This window comes from Microtus pennsylvanicus, chromosome 1 (assembly GCF_037038515.1).
Source record: "Microtus pennsylvanicus isolate mMicPen1 chromosome 1, mMicPen1.hap1, whole genome shotgun sequence".
NCBI classification, from domain to species: Eukaryota; Metazoa; Chordata; class Mammalia; order Rodentia; family Cricetidae; genus Microtus; species Microtus pennsylvanicus.
This window is the reverse complement of record NC_134579.1, coordinates 38971286-38988136: the sequence shown is the minus strand read 5'-3', so window position 1 is coordinate 38988136 and position 16851 is coordinate 38971286. Positions and strand designations below refer to the sequence as shown.

The 16851-nt window shown below is 42.9% G+C and overlaps 1 protein-coding gene across 1 annotated transcript in view; it reads left to right on the top strand.

The window, feature by feature from the left end:
• Window positions 1-15964: 15964 nt before the first annotated feature.
• Tomm70 (translocase of outer mitochondrial membrane 70) overlaps window positions 15965-16851 on the top strand; it is a 36190-nt gene continuing 35303 nt past the window's right edge. The window contains exon 1 of the mRNA XM_075961972.1: window positions 15965-16430. Coding sequence (XP_075818087.1) covers window positions 16098-16430 — 333 coding nt within the window. The 5' untranslated portion in view covers window positions 15965-16097. The remainder of the gene's footprint in view (window positions 16431-16851) is intronic.

The window sequence follows — 16851 nt, the reverse complement described above, 5'->3', positions numbered from 1 at the left end:
ACCAATATGAGCTCTAACTATGTTTTTGGTTTTTGATATTTTTCCTTTTATTTTATTTATTTAATTTGGTTTTTTGAGATAGGGTTTCCTTCTGTAGCTTTGGAGTCTGTCCTAAAACTTGCTCTGTAGATTACGCTGGCCTCAAACTCACAGAGATCTGCCTGCCTCTGCTTCCCAAGTACTGGGATGATAGAGGAAGGTCATTGGTAATAAACAAACTGCCTTGGCCCATTTTGATAGGCCATCCCTTAGGTGGGTGGAGTAGGCAGAACAGAATGCTGGGAGGAAGAGGAAGTGAGCTCAGACTCGATAGCTCTCCTCTCTGGGGCAGACACCTCAGACAGAGGCCATGCTCCCCTCTCCCGGGCAGACGCAGCGATGAAGCAAGCCGCCAGGTCAGACATGCTGAATCTTTCCCGGTAAGACCGGTGCTACACAGTTTATTAGAGATGGGTTATCAGAATTAGCCAGTAAGGGCTAGAGCTAATGGGCCAAGCAGTGTTTAAAAGAATACAGTGTCTGTGTAATTATTTCGGGGCATAAGCTAGCAGGTGGCTGGGGTGCTGGGGATGCAGCCCTGTCGCTCCAGTTACAACACTGGGATTAAAGGTGTACACCACCACTGACTGGCTTATTTATTTATTTATTTATTTATTTATTTATTTATTTATTTTAGGTAGGCAGTTAGTGCTATGAACTTGCCTTCTAAAACTGCCTTCATGTGTCCCACATGTTTGGGTATGTTGTGTTTTCATTTTCATTTAAATCTGAAATTTATAATTTCCTTCTCAATTTCTGCTTTGACCAAATTTTCTTTCAGTGGTGAGCTGTTCAGCTTCCATGTATTTGTAAGCTTTCTGCCATTTCTACTGCTGTAGATCTCCAGCTTTCGTTCCAGGATACAGGGTGCTGCTTCAGTGTTCTTATGTCTGTTGAGAATTGCTTTATGTCCTAATGTGTGTTCAAGTTTGGAGAAATTGTGAGAAGAAAGTATATTGTTGAGTGTTTTTTGGAATATTCTATATTTTTCTTTTAGATCCACTTGACTATGGTTTTCTTTGTTTAGTGTTTGATTAAAAGTGAGACCCCAGCCCTCAAATACCCCTATATCCAAGGCCTCTGGGATGAATGATTGGAAGCATCATCCCAGCCCCTGACCTGAGAGTTGCGTTGATCTGGACCAACTCCCAGCCTGCCAAGCTCAGGACCACTCCCTGAGGAAGGTCAGGACCACTCCCACAGGCTATTTAGGCTTGTGCATGAAAAAGGAACACGTGGTCTCTGGGGTTCCTGTGGGCTCCTCTCCCCGCCATGCTGACTGCATTTATTAGGCATTTTAATCTGGTCTATTCTTGTCTAATTGGAGTTATTTCTTTCGGTGACATGGCTTTTCTTAAGATTAAACCAAGCGTTCTGTAAAAACTACAAAAACTTCATGAAACTGCTTCTATATTGGAACCTGGAATCTGAGATAACCTAAATCTGTGTTCCTGGGATATGCTAACTCCAAATGGCTCTATAATAAACAAATTATCTCTTATCCCCTTTAAGATGAAAGCTATGACTTTCTTATTAGCAACAGACACCAGAGTAAAAAGTGGCCAAGAGAGGGTCTCCCTTTTCCAGCCCATCATCAAGATACAGAAAGGTAGTTTATTAGATAGATGTGGTATGTATGCAGCAGGCAAGACAGCGGAGATTAAACACACAGCACATTCTAAGGGAGTGTTTTTATTTTAAGAGTTACTAGCAGGTGGTGTTTCAATGTCACGGTGCCCTAGAACAGTTGCAATAACTCTTCTGATGACATAACAAGATAAGGGCTCTGATTGGAGGCAGCAGTGTCCTTGCCCTGAGCCCAGCCTGCTCCAAAGCAAAACAACCTTGATCTGTAGTTAGAATAGCTTAACTTTCCACAGCTGCCTCTAAAAGCCTTTCACATACAATACCAAGTTTCTTTCTGCTGCTCTGAATTTTGTCACTCAGTATGATGATTTGTCTTATCCAGAGCTGTGGGCATAGTAGATAAAATAGACTTTGTTTACTAAAAATGAAGCAGTTAATACCTAGGAGACAAAAGTTGGGCCCTTAAAGGACAACATAGAAAGACTTAAAGGGCTTTCATAGGATTTCATAGGAAGAGAGAGAGAGAGAGAGAGAGAGAGAGAGAGAGAGAGAGAGAGAGAGAGAGAGAGAGAATTGAAAGTACTGATTTTAAACCTTTTCCTTAAACAGTCTCTAAGTCTCCTGACCCAATTTTTTCTCCAGGTCCATGATAACTCAGTGGCTGGGCAGCATTTCCTGAAACTGGCATCTTATGATTTGGCAGACCACGTTGTGATCCCAAAGTTTTCTGTCAACCCTGTCCTTCCAGCTATGACCACAGAAGTTTCTTGTCCAATCGGCAATAGGCCCATCACCATCACCATCACTTTTATACTCTCTGCCACAATGGTTGAAATATTAAAAAAAATAAAATAAAAAAAAAAACTCGGGGTCTCCTTGAGAGTTCAGAATAAACTAGTATTTTTAAATTATTTCTAATAATTCCATTCTTGTTTCCTTGTTTGAGACAGGATCTCTCTAGCTAGTTCAGGCTGGTCTTAATCTTGTGATTTCCCCGTGCCTCGACTTCCCAAACGCTAGGACTACAGGCTTGTTGCACCATGCCTACCTGATGATTCTGTTATCATCACTGAGGAGAAAGACCTAGCGAGCAGCCATTTCCTCAGCAGTCAGCCTTCAGCAATGTCTATTTATAAACTGCTCAGCCCACACTCCTCTCGCCTTTGTCTGTTTAAAATGAGAAACTTTTAAAGTTTCTTCCAGGACTTGTGACTTGCAACCTAAGGGTACAGCCTACTGCCTGGGTTGCCCTGTATCTTGCTGCCAACAGCATGTGGTGGCATCTCTAGCTGTCAATACCGATGGAGTCTGACCCTCACATTATCCCTACCACCTGCAGACCAGTTGTGAAATGACCACAAATGAAGGACAGTTGACTGTAATTTGAAAACTGTTCTAAAGTACAGAGAAGAGAATACTCTTCCAATAAATTGATAGTGGCAGAAAATCCAGATCCTGGATCAAAGACGACTTTAAATTGAAATGTTTCCTATACATACACAAAGGTAGAATTGAATTCCCTAAGCACAGATTGATGAATTCTGTGTATACATGTCCCTGCATTACCAACCTCTGCAGGGGAAGACATATTTGCAGCTTCCAACATGACTTCCTCTATCTCTTGTCTAGATCATAGGTCCTTACATTACCACTTCTGACCTCTGTCCCCACATATCAAATCTGTTGACATTTGAAGTTTCCTGAAATGGTATTGTGGATGCTGCTGCTGCTGCTGCTGCTGCTGCTGCTGCTGCTGCTGCTGCTGCTGCTGCTGCTGACGATGATGATGATTGCTGGACTACCCACAGTGGTCTGTGAGAACTAGTCATAGTTCTGCACTGGCAGTAATTCATGCTGTGTACTATTACACTGCATGAGTACCCCAACTTTAAAAAAAAAAAAACTCTGTAGTTATTTGGGGCATTCATTTGGGTTGTTTCAAGTTGGGCTATTCTTTCTTAAAAAAACAAACAAACAAAAACATCTATGAATGAAATAGTCCCTGTCTTTTAGTTACTTTTCGGGGTGTGTAAATGCTATTTTCATCATAACAAGTTTTGGTATTTGTAATTGGGTGCTTGGTGTTGTGTCTTGACTGTGGAAGGCTGAGATTCAAATAGATCATTACTTGTCCGAGGGAAATTATTATTAAGCATCACACCCAAATTTGAAGCGAGGTTCTTTCAACCATCCTGCCAGCATCCAAGAGATCTTTGGGATCTCTTTTTCAAGCAGGCGAATTATTGGTCATTTACCATAGGGAAATCCCTTTTGGAGACAAGCTTTGAAAACTACGTCAATGTTCCTATAGCATGAGGCCATGGTTTATATTTGAAAAAAATTAAAGCATTAAATTGCTTACATTGTTTTTATGTTTTGTTTTAGAGGGAAATGCATGCTTCCTATTTCATATTGTTAGTGGAGGACTGCTTCTCAGTGACCCAGGAGAAGCCACAACCAAAGAAAGCAGGATGAGATCTCCTGGGGAGGCAAAACCAGTCCAGTCTCCAAGACTACTACTGTCCACTATGGATAACCCTCTACAACTCTTCCTAGTACAGGAGTGTCTGTGTCTAATGAATGCATGAGGAGATGGCATCTAATTGTAACTTTAACACATTTTCCAGAAAATTGGCAGGTACTTGTACACAGCTGAGCCTGTCCACTTTTCTGAGCCCTAAGTCAGAAAACTGTTCTTTTTTCTTATCTCTTTTGCTTATGGATACCAGTCAAAAGCCTAGGAATTGTTTCCCTGTGAGCTGGGCTTTCTTATCTTTCTCTGAAGTGTGACGTTCTGCACACTTCTGCCATGGGACTGCTTGCTGACGCCCGTTTAAAAGGCCTGGCTTCTCTTTCTCTGCCCGGCAGTGCCAACATTTTCAGCTTCCAGTCCTGTTGTTTTTCTTTCAAGTTCTAATTAAGGTGTTCTCAAGTTTCAAAAGTATTCTTTTTTCAAGAAAATAAATAGGGTTTTATCTTAGGATTTCTTTCAAAGATACCCAGTTCTTGGCACTCTACACCCTCCCTAGTAACTTAGGTCTAAGAAGATGCGCAGGAAAACAACTAACATGAGGCTGCATTCTTCATTAGGGCCCTACTGTAATGTTGGCTCCTGGATGGAACTTGGAACTTTGTGTGGTAAACGTGTGGTGATTTAAAACTTTCTCTGGGTGAGGAGTAGCTCCTTAAACTGTGCACACACTGTGGTTCATGCTGAGCATCTGCTTTTTTTTTCTGAGAATCTAGAATTCTGTATGTACTAGGCAAGTGTGTCTTAGCTGAGGCTGTGAAGCAAAATCATTGGGTGCTAACCAACAGCTAAACAACAGGCTAATATTTTTCACAGTTATGGTTTCTGTGAGGCCCAAGACAAAGGCACCAAAAGAACACATTTCTGAAGAGCGTTTGCTCCCTGGGTTGTAGAGAGCCACCCTCTTGACTTGCAGAGAGCTAATTGCCCTCTCACTGTGTCATCCAAGCCAGAGATCATCGTTCCCTTTTTTCTAGGGGCACGGTATGAGTCAGGGTTCTCTAGAGTATAAAACCAAAATACTGAATGTCTTTCTGTGGTCCTTCCAAAAATCAAGCTGAATAATTTGGACAGAATTGTCAGGGAGGAGAGTTCTAACATACGCGCGTGAGCGTGCACACACACACAGAGCACACATACCGACACACAACATGCACAGAGCACACACACATACACCAAGCAAGGGGAAATATGAACAAATGTGGAAAACTGACTCATGCAGTTATGGAACTTCAGAAGTCCCACAGTCTCTACCATCTCCAACCAAAACAGTTGTGGAGTAGTTGAGTCTGACTTCAAAGGCATGAAAACCATGGGAATCAATGGTGTAATTGCCAATTCAAACTTGGAGAGCATTAAATGAGATGTTCTGGGTCAAGCAATGAGGCAGATTGGTAGGGGTTTCTTGCCCCTTCCTCAACTTATATTCATGCTTCCAGTGGATGTATGATACACATCTAGAGCAGGAAAACTTCATTATGAAGTCAAACAACTTATGATAATTTCATCAACACATTTAGGTTTAATCTGAGTAAAGCCATATTTAATCTGAGTAACTCATGGCCGATCAAATTGATGCACAAAATTAACAATTGTGTGTGGTAGTTAGAATAAGAATGAGCCCTCGAAGACTCACCTGTTTGAATACTTGGTTGGTGGAACTGTTTGGGAAGAGTTAGGAGGCATGTCACCCAGATGGGGGGGGGGGGGGCTTTGAGGTTTCAAAAGGAGCTCTCCACCTCCTGCTTAAGGATCAAGATGGGATCTCTCAGCGGCAGCCATCTCCTCCTCACTCCACCATCATAAACTCTACCCTTCTAGAACTGGAAGTTGCCTTGGCCACAGTGTTTTATTACAGCAATGGAGAAATGACTAAAGCAATGTGTGCTAACCCACTCATAAGCTCTCTATCTCAAACTGTGCTTCCTCTTAGAAGGTGTAAGATGAGAAAGAACATATCATGGGAAGGAGGGTCTCTTCCTCCACTCCTAACAGCTGAGACAGTTGGCTTGAATTGCGTAACATTCCTGGAAAGACACAGACAAGCACTTAATCACTCAAGGTAAGTTTCCAATGACTGACAAAGAAAGGATCCCACCCAAGTCTAGTTAGTAGACTAGAGAGTTTTCTGGAGATACTTGCAGGAGTATGGGTGAAGAGTTGCTTACAGGAGCACAGATAACTCGGAAGCAAGTACATGGATGAAAAGCCCACCCCAGTATGAGGAACAATTCGCAACAGCTCAGTTCTGGTAACTCTCTGCCTGATTTGGAGGCAGGCATCTTCTACAGGTCACAGAGTTTCTTCTACCCAGCAATTATTAGTGATAATATGACCTTGGAAGGGACCCTGTAAAAGTTGTAAGGACCTCCTAAACCTTGTGAGTTTCATTTTCTTTTTGATTCTTAATGAATCACCCTGCTGGAGGGAATGTTTTGATCTGGAGGAAATTACTGCAGAATGCTCCTTCTTTGAGGTATCTCAGAATTCAGATAACAAAGAGTTCCTGCAGTGATGTAAAACTTTTTAAGTTATACACTGGCTTAAACTGTTTATGTTACCCGATGTGGTTTATATAGTGTGTTAATAGACTTTGCATGACAGGACAAATTATCCAGGATAAGCAATTTTAAAAGAAGAAATAGTTACTTACGGCTCACAGTTTCAGGGCTTTCAGTCACTGTTGGCTGCATCTGCTGCTGCAGGATCTGTGGTGAGGCAGAACATCATTGCAGAGGGCATAGTTTGGAGTAAATGTGTTCATCAGTCATGGTTGCTAGAAAGCAGATGGATGGATGATAGGACAGATAGACAGACTGACAGATAGATGAGATAGATGAGAGAGAATCATACCTAGTTCTCAAGTGGCATAATTTCCATGAGACCCTCCACCTGGAAGTTCTACCACCTCCCAATAGCACCACAAGATGGCAGCCCAGCCCTTGGAGCCTATGGGGCCATTGAAATCTGTAACATGCTGAAAAACTGATTTTCTTCTGGGAGTCTAGAATTTGGGTATTTGTCATGTTGAGAATGCCTTCAAGACTAGTGCTCAATAAAAATTTGAGGTGCAAGGCCTCTAATGATCCCAGCCAGCAAACATGTTCCTTGGCATGTCACAACTCACTGCTCAAGGAATTAAGCATGTCTTTTGTGATTGGAAGAGGGCTCTTAGAAGCATGAGCCAATTTTGCTCATGACTTTGCCTATGTACCTGTTCAGTATGATAATTTTTCCCCATAGCCTTTCACTGGCATAAATATCAGTCATGAGTTTAACACATGCTGAGTACTTTGAGCCCTTTCAATGAATCACCAAACCTAGGGTAGTCTTGAAAAGTCTGATTAGGGAAGCAAAGAGAATCATTTAAATCTTTGATTTCTGGATTATTTAAATTTAAACATTTCCCAAAGTAACTAAATTTTTACCTAAGAAAGAAAAAAGATTTAACCACAATAAAAATAAGAAGAGGAGGAGGAAGAGGAAAGAAAGAAACAGAAGAAAGAAGGAAGGAAAAAAGGAAGGAAGGGAGGGAGGGAGGGAGGGAGGGAGGGAAGGAAAAGGAGAGAAGGATTTGGTCTACAGAATAGAAGATCTTCCTAGCTATGCCCACTTCTTAGAAAACACATATATGGAAAAGATGATGCCTACACACCTGGCCTGGCCTAAGGTTTCTGTAACAGGCCTGGAAGAAGAAAACATAAGAGCACAGCGGTTAGGTCTCTGCATCGGGAGAGTGGCTCTCCCAACCTGTCTTGAAATCTAAAGGCCATATTACCCTTAAAACCCTGTTACCAGCTTTCTCATACAGAGAACTTGGACACGGGCCTGGGAGATTCTATCAGGAACACAAGATTCAGAAGAGATGCCCCTTTGGCTCTTTGAGTAGTAAGGAGATAGATGTGTAGACCAATACAGTAGAATACAGTAAGTATGGAATTTTGAAAAGAGCACAAGACTAATCAATGGAAGAAATATCAAATTTTCATCAAAAGCTACAAAAGCAGTGTGCACCCACAGTTTAAGAGGGGGAGGAAGAGGAGAAGATCAATTTAAATAATTTAGGTGGCCACTATTCTGGCCCATTGGTTCATATATGCATTGCAGCAGCACCATGCTGCCTGTACCTTTGTATAGCACAGTATCTCTGCAGTATAAAATGAGGTCGGATATTATAATCTCTCTAGCAACACTCCTCCCGCTAAGGATTGCTTTCATTTGTGGTCCTTTGTTTCCATACAATTTTTTTATTGTTTTTTTTCTAGTTCTGTGAAGGAAGTCATTGAAATTTTGATGAAGATTCCATTGAGTCCTTAGATTATTTTAGTAATAGAGGCATTGTCACAATGTTCTGCCAATACAGGAGCATGGAAGATCATTCGACTGTATACCATTATGCTTAATTTCCTTTCCCAGTCTCCTGAAGTTTTCACTGGAGATATTTTTCACTTCCTTGACAAGTTTATTCCTGTGTTTTGTTTTTTGTTTGAGCTGTTGTTAGCATGATAGTATCCCAATTTCTTTGTCAGCCTTTATTTGGTATATATGAATGCCACTAGTCTTTTGCTTTGTTCTTTTTTTTTTTGAGACAGGTTCTCACTGTTTACCTCTGGCTTCCTGGAACTCATTCTGTAGCACAGACTGGCCTCATACTCACAGAGACCCACCTGCCTCTGTTTCCCAAGTGCTGATATTAAAGATGTATAGCACAGCACCTGAACAAAAGCCACTGTTCTTTGTATGTTGATTTAGTATCCTGAAACTTTTTACTGAAAGTTTCGGGTTTTTTAATTCTTATTTAATTAATAGTTATCTGGTAGAGTTGTAGAATCTTTTAAATACAGATTCATATTATTTGCGAATGTGGATACTTCAACTTATTTCTTTCCTATCTTTACTCTTTTACATCTGTGTTTTGTCTTATTTCTCTAGCTAAGACTTCAGTTTCAAGCACCATAATAAGGGAAAGGAGCCTTAATAGCCACCTGTAGAAGAAAAAAATTGTTATCTTTGCCCCAGACAAAAATCAATTCAAAATATATCAAAGATTTTCTTTTAAAGCCTTAAATGCTGAAACTACTGGAGACGCAGAGAACTCACTTCAAGGTACAAGCATCGAACTGCAGCAGCACAGGAGTGTCCCAAACAGGACATAAACACTTTCAGCCCAGAAAACATAAAAAAATAAATAAATAAACCAAAGCAAACAGACTGCCTATAGAATGGGAGAAAGAATGCCAAATATATTTCAAACAAGGAATTAATACCTAGAATATAACTTATAAAATTAAACCTTCACCAAACAAAACAAATAAGCAAGCAAACAAACAAATAAACACATCCAATATCATTAGTCATCATGGAAATACAACTGAAAACTACGCTGAGATTCTATACCCCGCTCAGAATAGCTACCATGAAGAAAAGACACACTGTAGTGTTGAGGCGAGCAGGCCTGCTTTTCGTCCCATCCAGCTTCCACACAGCTAGCTTTACACCCAAAATAACAACACACAAATTGTATCAATTTAAACACTGCCTGGCCCATTAGTTCTAGCCTCTTACTGGCTAAATCTTCCATCTTGCTTAACACATATCTAGTAATCTGTGTGGCTTACCAAGAAGATTCTAACCCATGTCCATCTTGGGCCGGAGGTTCATGGCATCTGCCTGACTCTGCTTTCTTTCTCCCAGCATTCTGTTCTGTCTTCCCCACCTACCTATGTTCTGACCTATCAGGCCAAGCAGTTTTCTTTATTAATTAACCAATGAAACAACAGATAGAAGATCCTCCTACATCATTTCCCCTTTTTCTGTTTAAACAAAAAGGAAGGCTTTAACTTTAACATAGCAAAATTACATATAACAAAACAATTATCAAGCAAGAATTACAGTTACAATATTTATATCTAATTTATCTTTTATCATAACTAAGGAAAACTGAAACTATGACTATCCATTCTTCAACTCCATCAAAGACTCCAGAAGGATATAATATTACCTAATTATACAAGAAGTAAGCAACTTATAAAGCTCTAGAAATGACAGAGATATCTTGCTGCCTGGACAGTCACCCAAAGTTCTTTTGTACTGTTGGGGCATCCATCTTCAGCCTACAGGCCCATAGTATCCAGCAGACATTTCCATGAAGCAGAACAATTCAAAGGCAGTTCAGTCACTATCTGCTGTGTCCTGCAGAATGTCTCGCAGACTCTTACATGAATCAGGAACCCTGAAAGATCATCTCACCTTTAGGCAAGGTCAGCAGTCCTCTCTCTGTGGGTTCTCTGTGTCCAGTTTATGCAACAGTCCAGGCAAGAGCAGTTTCTTGCCCAAATGGCTATCAAACTCCATAAGGAGCCTCTTCAATGCCCATCTTTCTCTTGAAGTAGCTGGTGTTGCCAGGAGCAGATGTGTCTCATTGTCATGAAAAGCCCTAAGTTATTAAAACATTTAAATGCCATATTCTGTGGTCTTTGAAAGATATGAAGAATGCCTATATAACTAAAATATATCACTATATATCTAGAAAATCTAACTAACATGACTACAAGCTTGACTATTATTGATGATTATCCATTAACAACCTATATTTCCTAATTATACATTACATTTTTAAAATGAACTACACAATCACAATACTTTAATCAAGAGCAGAAATACATATACATATAACAAAATTGACCTTAAAATCCATACCGATGCAAATTATTAATAGCTATATCATATCCCCCTTTAAATGTAAAAGAACATCTATAAACAATATTTGGGAATATGGGCACAGTTATTTCTCTCCAAACTGCTTCCTGCTGTATGGGGACACTGTTATTTAGGTCTTTCATGGTATAACCTGTCTGCTAGGTTCATCTCAGCCAGCAGTTGAGCAAAGTAATTTTCTGAAGGTGTTCATGGTGATCTTTCAGGAGGGTGTGGTCTATCATACCATATTGGGATAGAAGCAATCCACAGGGTCTCATCCTCCATGGAAACAAAAGAACTTTTCCAATGCATCATAACCTTAGATCCAAATTTTAAAGTCAAGGTATTTTCAAAGTATCTATCTTGGATTAGTTCAGCAGCATTTATAAACAAATATCTTTTAGCAGCTGTTGCTCCTTCCTCAGCATTCAAACAATTCAAAGAGAGCATAACATACAGTATCAAGATTCTGTGTATTTTCCATCTTTATGTGGCTTCACTTTAACCTCTATTTCTTTTATTTTTACTTTTAATTTTTGAGACAGGTTCTCTGTATATCTTTGTCCTGGAATAACTCTGTGGACCAGGCTGTCCTTGAACTCACAGAGATCCCTCTGTCTCTGCCTCCCAGGCATTGGGATTAAAGGTGTATCCTGCCACACCTTGAAGTCAAAGAGGTCAATCTACCTCTGCCCCTGGCAAGTCTCAGAAGTCAATCTACCTCTGCCCCTTGCAAGTCTCACCTCTGCCCCTTGCAAGTCTCAGAGGTCAATCTACCTCTGCCTCCCAAGTGTTAGGATTAAAGGTGTGTACCACCACACCCAACTATTCTCTTTCTTTCTTTCTTCTTTTTTTTTACTTTAAGAACTTTAACTTTTAGCTTGTATATATTGTTAACACACTGTAAACCATTTAGAGGTTTTCTTCGTCTTTGAATCTCTCTTTACTGTGTATCTCTCTTTTTCTGACCACATGAGTCTTTATGGAGAAGATTAAAGCCGTGGCTTTGATGGCTGGATCCAGCCCATTCCTTAACTTTCCAGCCTCACGACAGAGGTACCGGCTGTAGCCTTGTTTATCGCCACAACTCTGTGGTGTTTCAAGGTCCCTGCCAGCAAGCAAGCTGCAACAGTATGTCCACAGAGAACACTCAAGTCCTCTCTCTGTAGCTGGCTCTCCTGCCTCAAAGAGTCAGAGTTTGTCCTAGTAGGATGGCCCATAAAGCCGGCATTTTAAAACGGCTCAGCTTTTTTCCTGTTACGGCTGAAAACTGAAAAGCATGCATTCAGCTTTTCATCAACACCATTTAAGTGTTCTTAAAAGAGCTGCAGGGTTTTGCAGCTAAAGCTGAGTCAGGAAGCCTCTCTTAGATGAGAGCGCTTGCTTGCCTCTAGCAAGTAGAGCAGACCTGAGAAATTGCTGCTACCAAGAAAACATGCTTTACTCTATTCTTTCTCAAGCTTTTTCAGGCTTTCTGTGGATTCAGTTATCCACATTGGGCACCCTCCTGAAAGGTTGCTGTGAACACCCTCAAAAAAAATTACTTCATTCAACTGCCGACTGAGATGAACCTAGCAGACAGGTTATACCTGGTTCCGTGAGAGGTGCTATATGAAAAAACTAGGTAGATAACTTCCAAGGAATTACCCCCAAACTTGACCTCTGCCTTCTGCAGATACGCCTGCCATGAAGCCTGACAACCTGAGTTTGATGTCTGGCCCCATATGGTGGAAAGAAAGAACAAACTCCTGAAAGTTGTCCTCTGACCTACATATGTGCCATGGCCCTTGAATGTCCACACACATGCAAACTAAACAAAAAAAATGTAATTAAAATTTTTCCAAAGTAACGGTGAAGCACAAGGCAGAATTTCTACATTTCCAAAAGACACAAATTCTTGCAAGTGGCAATGAACTAAGTCAACGGGGATGAAAAGATCTTCTAAACCTGTGAGTGGGCACAAAGGTGGCAAATGAATGCATAAATTATACACGAGTTATCAGTCACTGTGAAAGAGAGGGGAGTCGGGTTACTATACATGGCTCCTTGCAGACAGATGCAGAGGCTGCTTCTGACAGCAGAATGAGCTGCCAGCTGATTGAATCATGACATGACATTCCCATGACAAGGTAGTACCACCTACTCAACTGAAGATTTGATGGAAGTTTAATAAGGCAGAAGCCATCAGGATCAAGCAATAATTATCATCAGGAAGGCTCAGGAAAATAGGGATCCTACATATCATAAGTAGGATATGAAATACATTGCCATCAGGTCCCAGTGGAAGCAGCAATAGTGAAGGTGAGGGGCAGGGAGCACAGCACAGTGAAGTCTGGAACAAGCAGTGATGGTGGTGGTGATGGTGGTGAGGGAAAAGGGCTACCTGGGGTACAGTCAAAGCAACTGAGTTGATACCTGTATTAGTGGTGGTCAGTAATATTGGTGCTAGATTGGCAAGGATCATAGAAAAGCTGGAGCATCCAGGAACTTGTTCATTAAATATTTTATCAACACTTTATTTATCTTACATTAACTGTTGCAGGCACTGTGTGGAATGGATAAACAAACTAACAAGTTCCCATGATATATCTAATTTGGTAACAGGTTCAGGAGTACAAAGGTTATTATACCCTGATCCCTACTCTTCAAAGAATCAAAATGAGCTGTGTAGCTGATAAAAGAACAAAGAGATGACAATATGGTTAAGTGGGAAAGAAACACCAACTGTCATCTGATGGTGTAGCCATGTTGCTGGTCTCCAAGACCCACATGGCCAAAAGACAGAAGTGATTCCTAAAAATTCCTATGAACCAAGGCATGGGTCTGCCCCCTCCACACACACACACACACACACACACACACACACACACACACACACACACCATAAAGGGGAAAACTTTCAAATGTTTCAGTTCCAATGTTTTATTCAAATTGAGAACCTATAATCCTCAAGATATCACAGAAAAAAATGTGAAATTACAGATGGAGAATTCTTTTTGTGGTTGATCTGAAGCACCCAATATTACTTAGAGGGCAACAGATTCCTCTTTTAAAGCTCTGGGATCAGAATCTCCGTTTGATCAATTCAATTACATTTTTAATTGTTGCTAGTGGAAATGGAAACATTTCACTAATTCAAGAGAAAAGGCACGGCCCTGAAGTCTCAGATCGAGCCGTTCTACTTTAATCAGTCCATGCGGGCACTTCTCCTTGTCTTTTCACGTAGTTCCATTATGTTGAGCATACCGTGGTATTTAAAATATATGTGTACACTCACCAAGGCCAGCTGGCCTGGGTCTGAAAAAGCATGGGATAAATCCGGACTAGCTGAACATAGAGGACAATGAGGAATACTGAGAACTCAGGAACAATCACAGTGGGTTTTTGTTCCTACTGCACGTACTGGCTTTGGGGGAGCCTAGGCAGTTTGGATGCTCACCTTTGGAGACCTGGATAGAGGTGGGCGGTCCTTGGGCTTCCCACAGGTCAGGGAACCCTGATTACTCTTCGAGCAGATGAGGGAGGGTGACTTGATCGGGGGAGGGGGAGGGAAATGGGAGGCGGTTGAGGGGAGGAGGCAGAAATCCTTAATAAATAAATAAATAAATAAATGTACACACACACACACACACACACATCGACACAAGGGTGTTCAAACCTGAAATGGAGAGACGTAGTCTGGCACATTTATTTATTTATGCTTATCTTTTCTTCTTGAAAATAATGTTAATTCCAGCCGGGCGCTGATGGCTCACGCCTTCAATCCCAGCACTGGGGGGGGGGGGGGGGGCGGGAGGCAGAGGCAGGCGTATCTCTGGGAGTTCAAGGCCAGACTGGTCTACAAGAGCTAGTTATGGGACAGGCACAAAAGCTATAGAGAAACCTTGTCTCAAAAAAAAAGAAAGAAAGAAAGAAAGAAAGAAAGAAAGAAAGAAAGAAAGAAAGAAAAAAGAAAAAAAAAAGAAAAAGAAAAGAAGAGAATGTTAATTCCAAACACCTTGCAAGGCAATTTTCATCTTTTGAGACCTGACCCAGTGCTCACGAAGGAAACGATGGTTATGACAAAGTTATTACAGACAAAAGAGTTGAATTAAAATAGATTCTGGGAACGAGGGAGAAGGTTTAAGAAAGCTATTTCAAAAGAGTGAGCAAGTTAGAGTGTTGTGACAGGCATATGTGCTCCAGGGAAGAGGCTTTGGGCTGGGGTGTCAGGTGGAATTCCACTTAAGACACAGACATCAAGGGGACTGGATCCAGGCCCTCGGAGACAGCCTCTACTCGGAAAGCTTCCTAACAGACGCACCGCCTTTATAACTACTGCAGCTGGAGCACACAGGCACCTTCCAGTCACTTTGATTAGTCAATTGGTCAACCTTCCTTTCTAAGTTTCCATCTAGTCTTTGCTCTCTGCCATTGCCCCAGTAACTATAAACTCGTCCAAAGTATAGTCTGGATACTGCAGAGTCATGAAGCTGGGGGGATATATAACACAGTGTTCACACCTTTTCATCTCATAGGTTTATTTATTTATTGGTTTTTCGAAACAGGGTTTCTCTGTAGCTTTGGAGCCTATCCCAGAACTCGCTCGTAGGCCAGGGTGGCCTTGAACTCAAAGCGATCAGCCTGCCTCCGCTTCCTGAGTGCTGGGATTAAAAAAGGCGTGCGCCGCCGCCACCACCCAGTCACAGTGTAAGGTTAGGCACCAGCGTAGCCACAACCTCAAAACGGGTCCCTACCAACCGACTGGGCGGCGGCCCCACCGTTCCTGCCGGCCAATTCCCTTCACATTTCTTCTGCACTCCCGCCCACTCACAACGCCCCTGGAAGCTGTCCCTCCGCTGATCCCTGCGCACCCCAATCTCGCTGTGTACAGCCCCCCTCCTCGCTCCACTGGCGACAGTGCCACCGCTCCTTCCATCCTGGAGAAGACGGAGAGGGCAGCCGTCACCTGCGACCTCCCAAGTGATTCTAGGCAGGCGCCAGGCACGAGGGAAAGGCTCAGGCCCGGCCTTCTGCCCCGGAAGTGATTTTCTCCTACACGCTCGCTGGGGGCGGGCACATCCGCGGGTCTAGCCCGGCATGCCCTGGGCTTCCGGTGACCTCCGGCCCTTCTCTGTCGTCCGCTCCTGCTGCCTAGCGTGCTCGCTCGCGCGTTTCTCTCCCTCCACGCTCCCAGCTCCCTCCCCACGCTGCCCGGTGACCGTGGCGCCCGCGACCGGCGCGGCGGCGGCGGAGGACAGTCATGGCCGCCTCTAAGCCGGTGGAGGCGGCGATGGCGGCGGCGGCGGCGCCCGGGTCTGGAAACGGAGTGGGCGGTGGCAGCGGGACTGCGGGCCCCGGCTCGGGCGCGGGGACCCTGCCGCGATGGCACGTGGCTCTGGCCATCGGGGCGCCCCTGTTGCTAGGTGCCGGGGCCATGTACCTGTGGAGCCGAAGGCGGCGGCGCCGGGAGACGGCAGGCCGGGGCGAAAGCAGCGGCCTCAAGCGCAACAGCGAACGAAAGACCCCGGAGGGCAGGGCCAGTCCGGCCCTGGGCAGCGGCCACCCCGATGGTTCTGGTGACTCTCTGGAAATGGTGAGAAGCTGCCCAGACCGTAGAGGTGGGAACGAGCGCATACAGCTTATACCTTCGCCCGTTGTTCGGGTGAGGGGTCCTCCCACCGGTCGGAAACTGCCCTGTGACCGCAAGGACTTGAGAGTCTTTTCTGGTTGGTTTTTGTAGGGAATGGAGTAATAGCTCCTGGCAGGCTAGCGTAGAGGTTTTCTTTAATAGTGTCCTCTGGGATCCAACAGAATCTTTTAGTTTCTTCTCAGTGACACAGCATTTATCCCTCGTGGGGTAGGTAAACACGTACAAATAGAATAATTCTATTAAGCGAAGAAAGGCAAATTTCATGAACGATTGGACTTTTGACACGAGTTCCTTTTGTGATTCCCAAGGCCAGAACTTACTAAGAACCGTTTAATAACCAACGAACCATTTCTCTTTTGGAAGG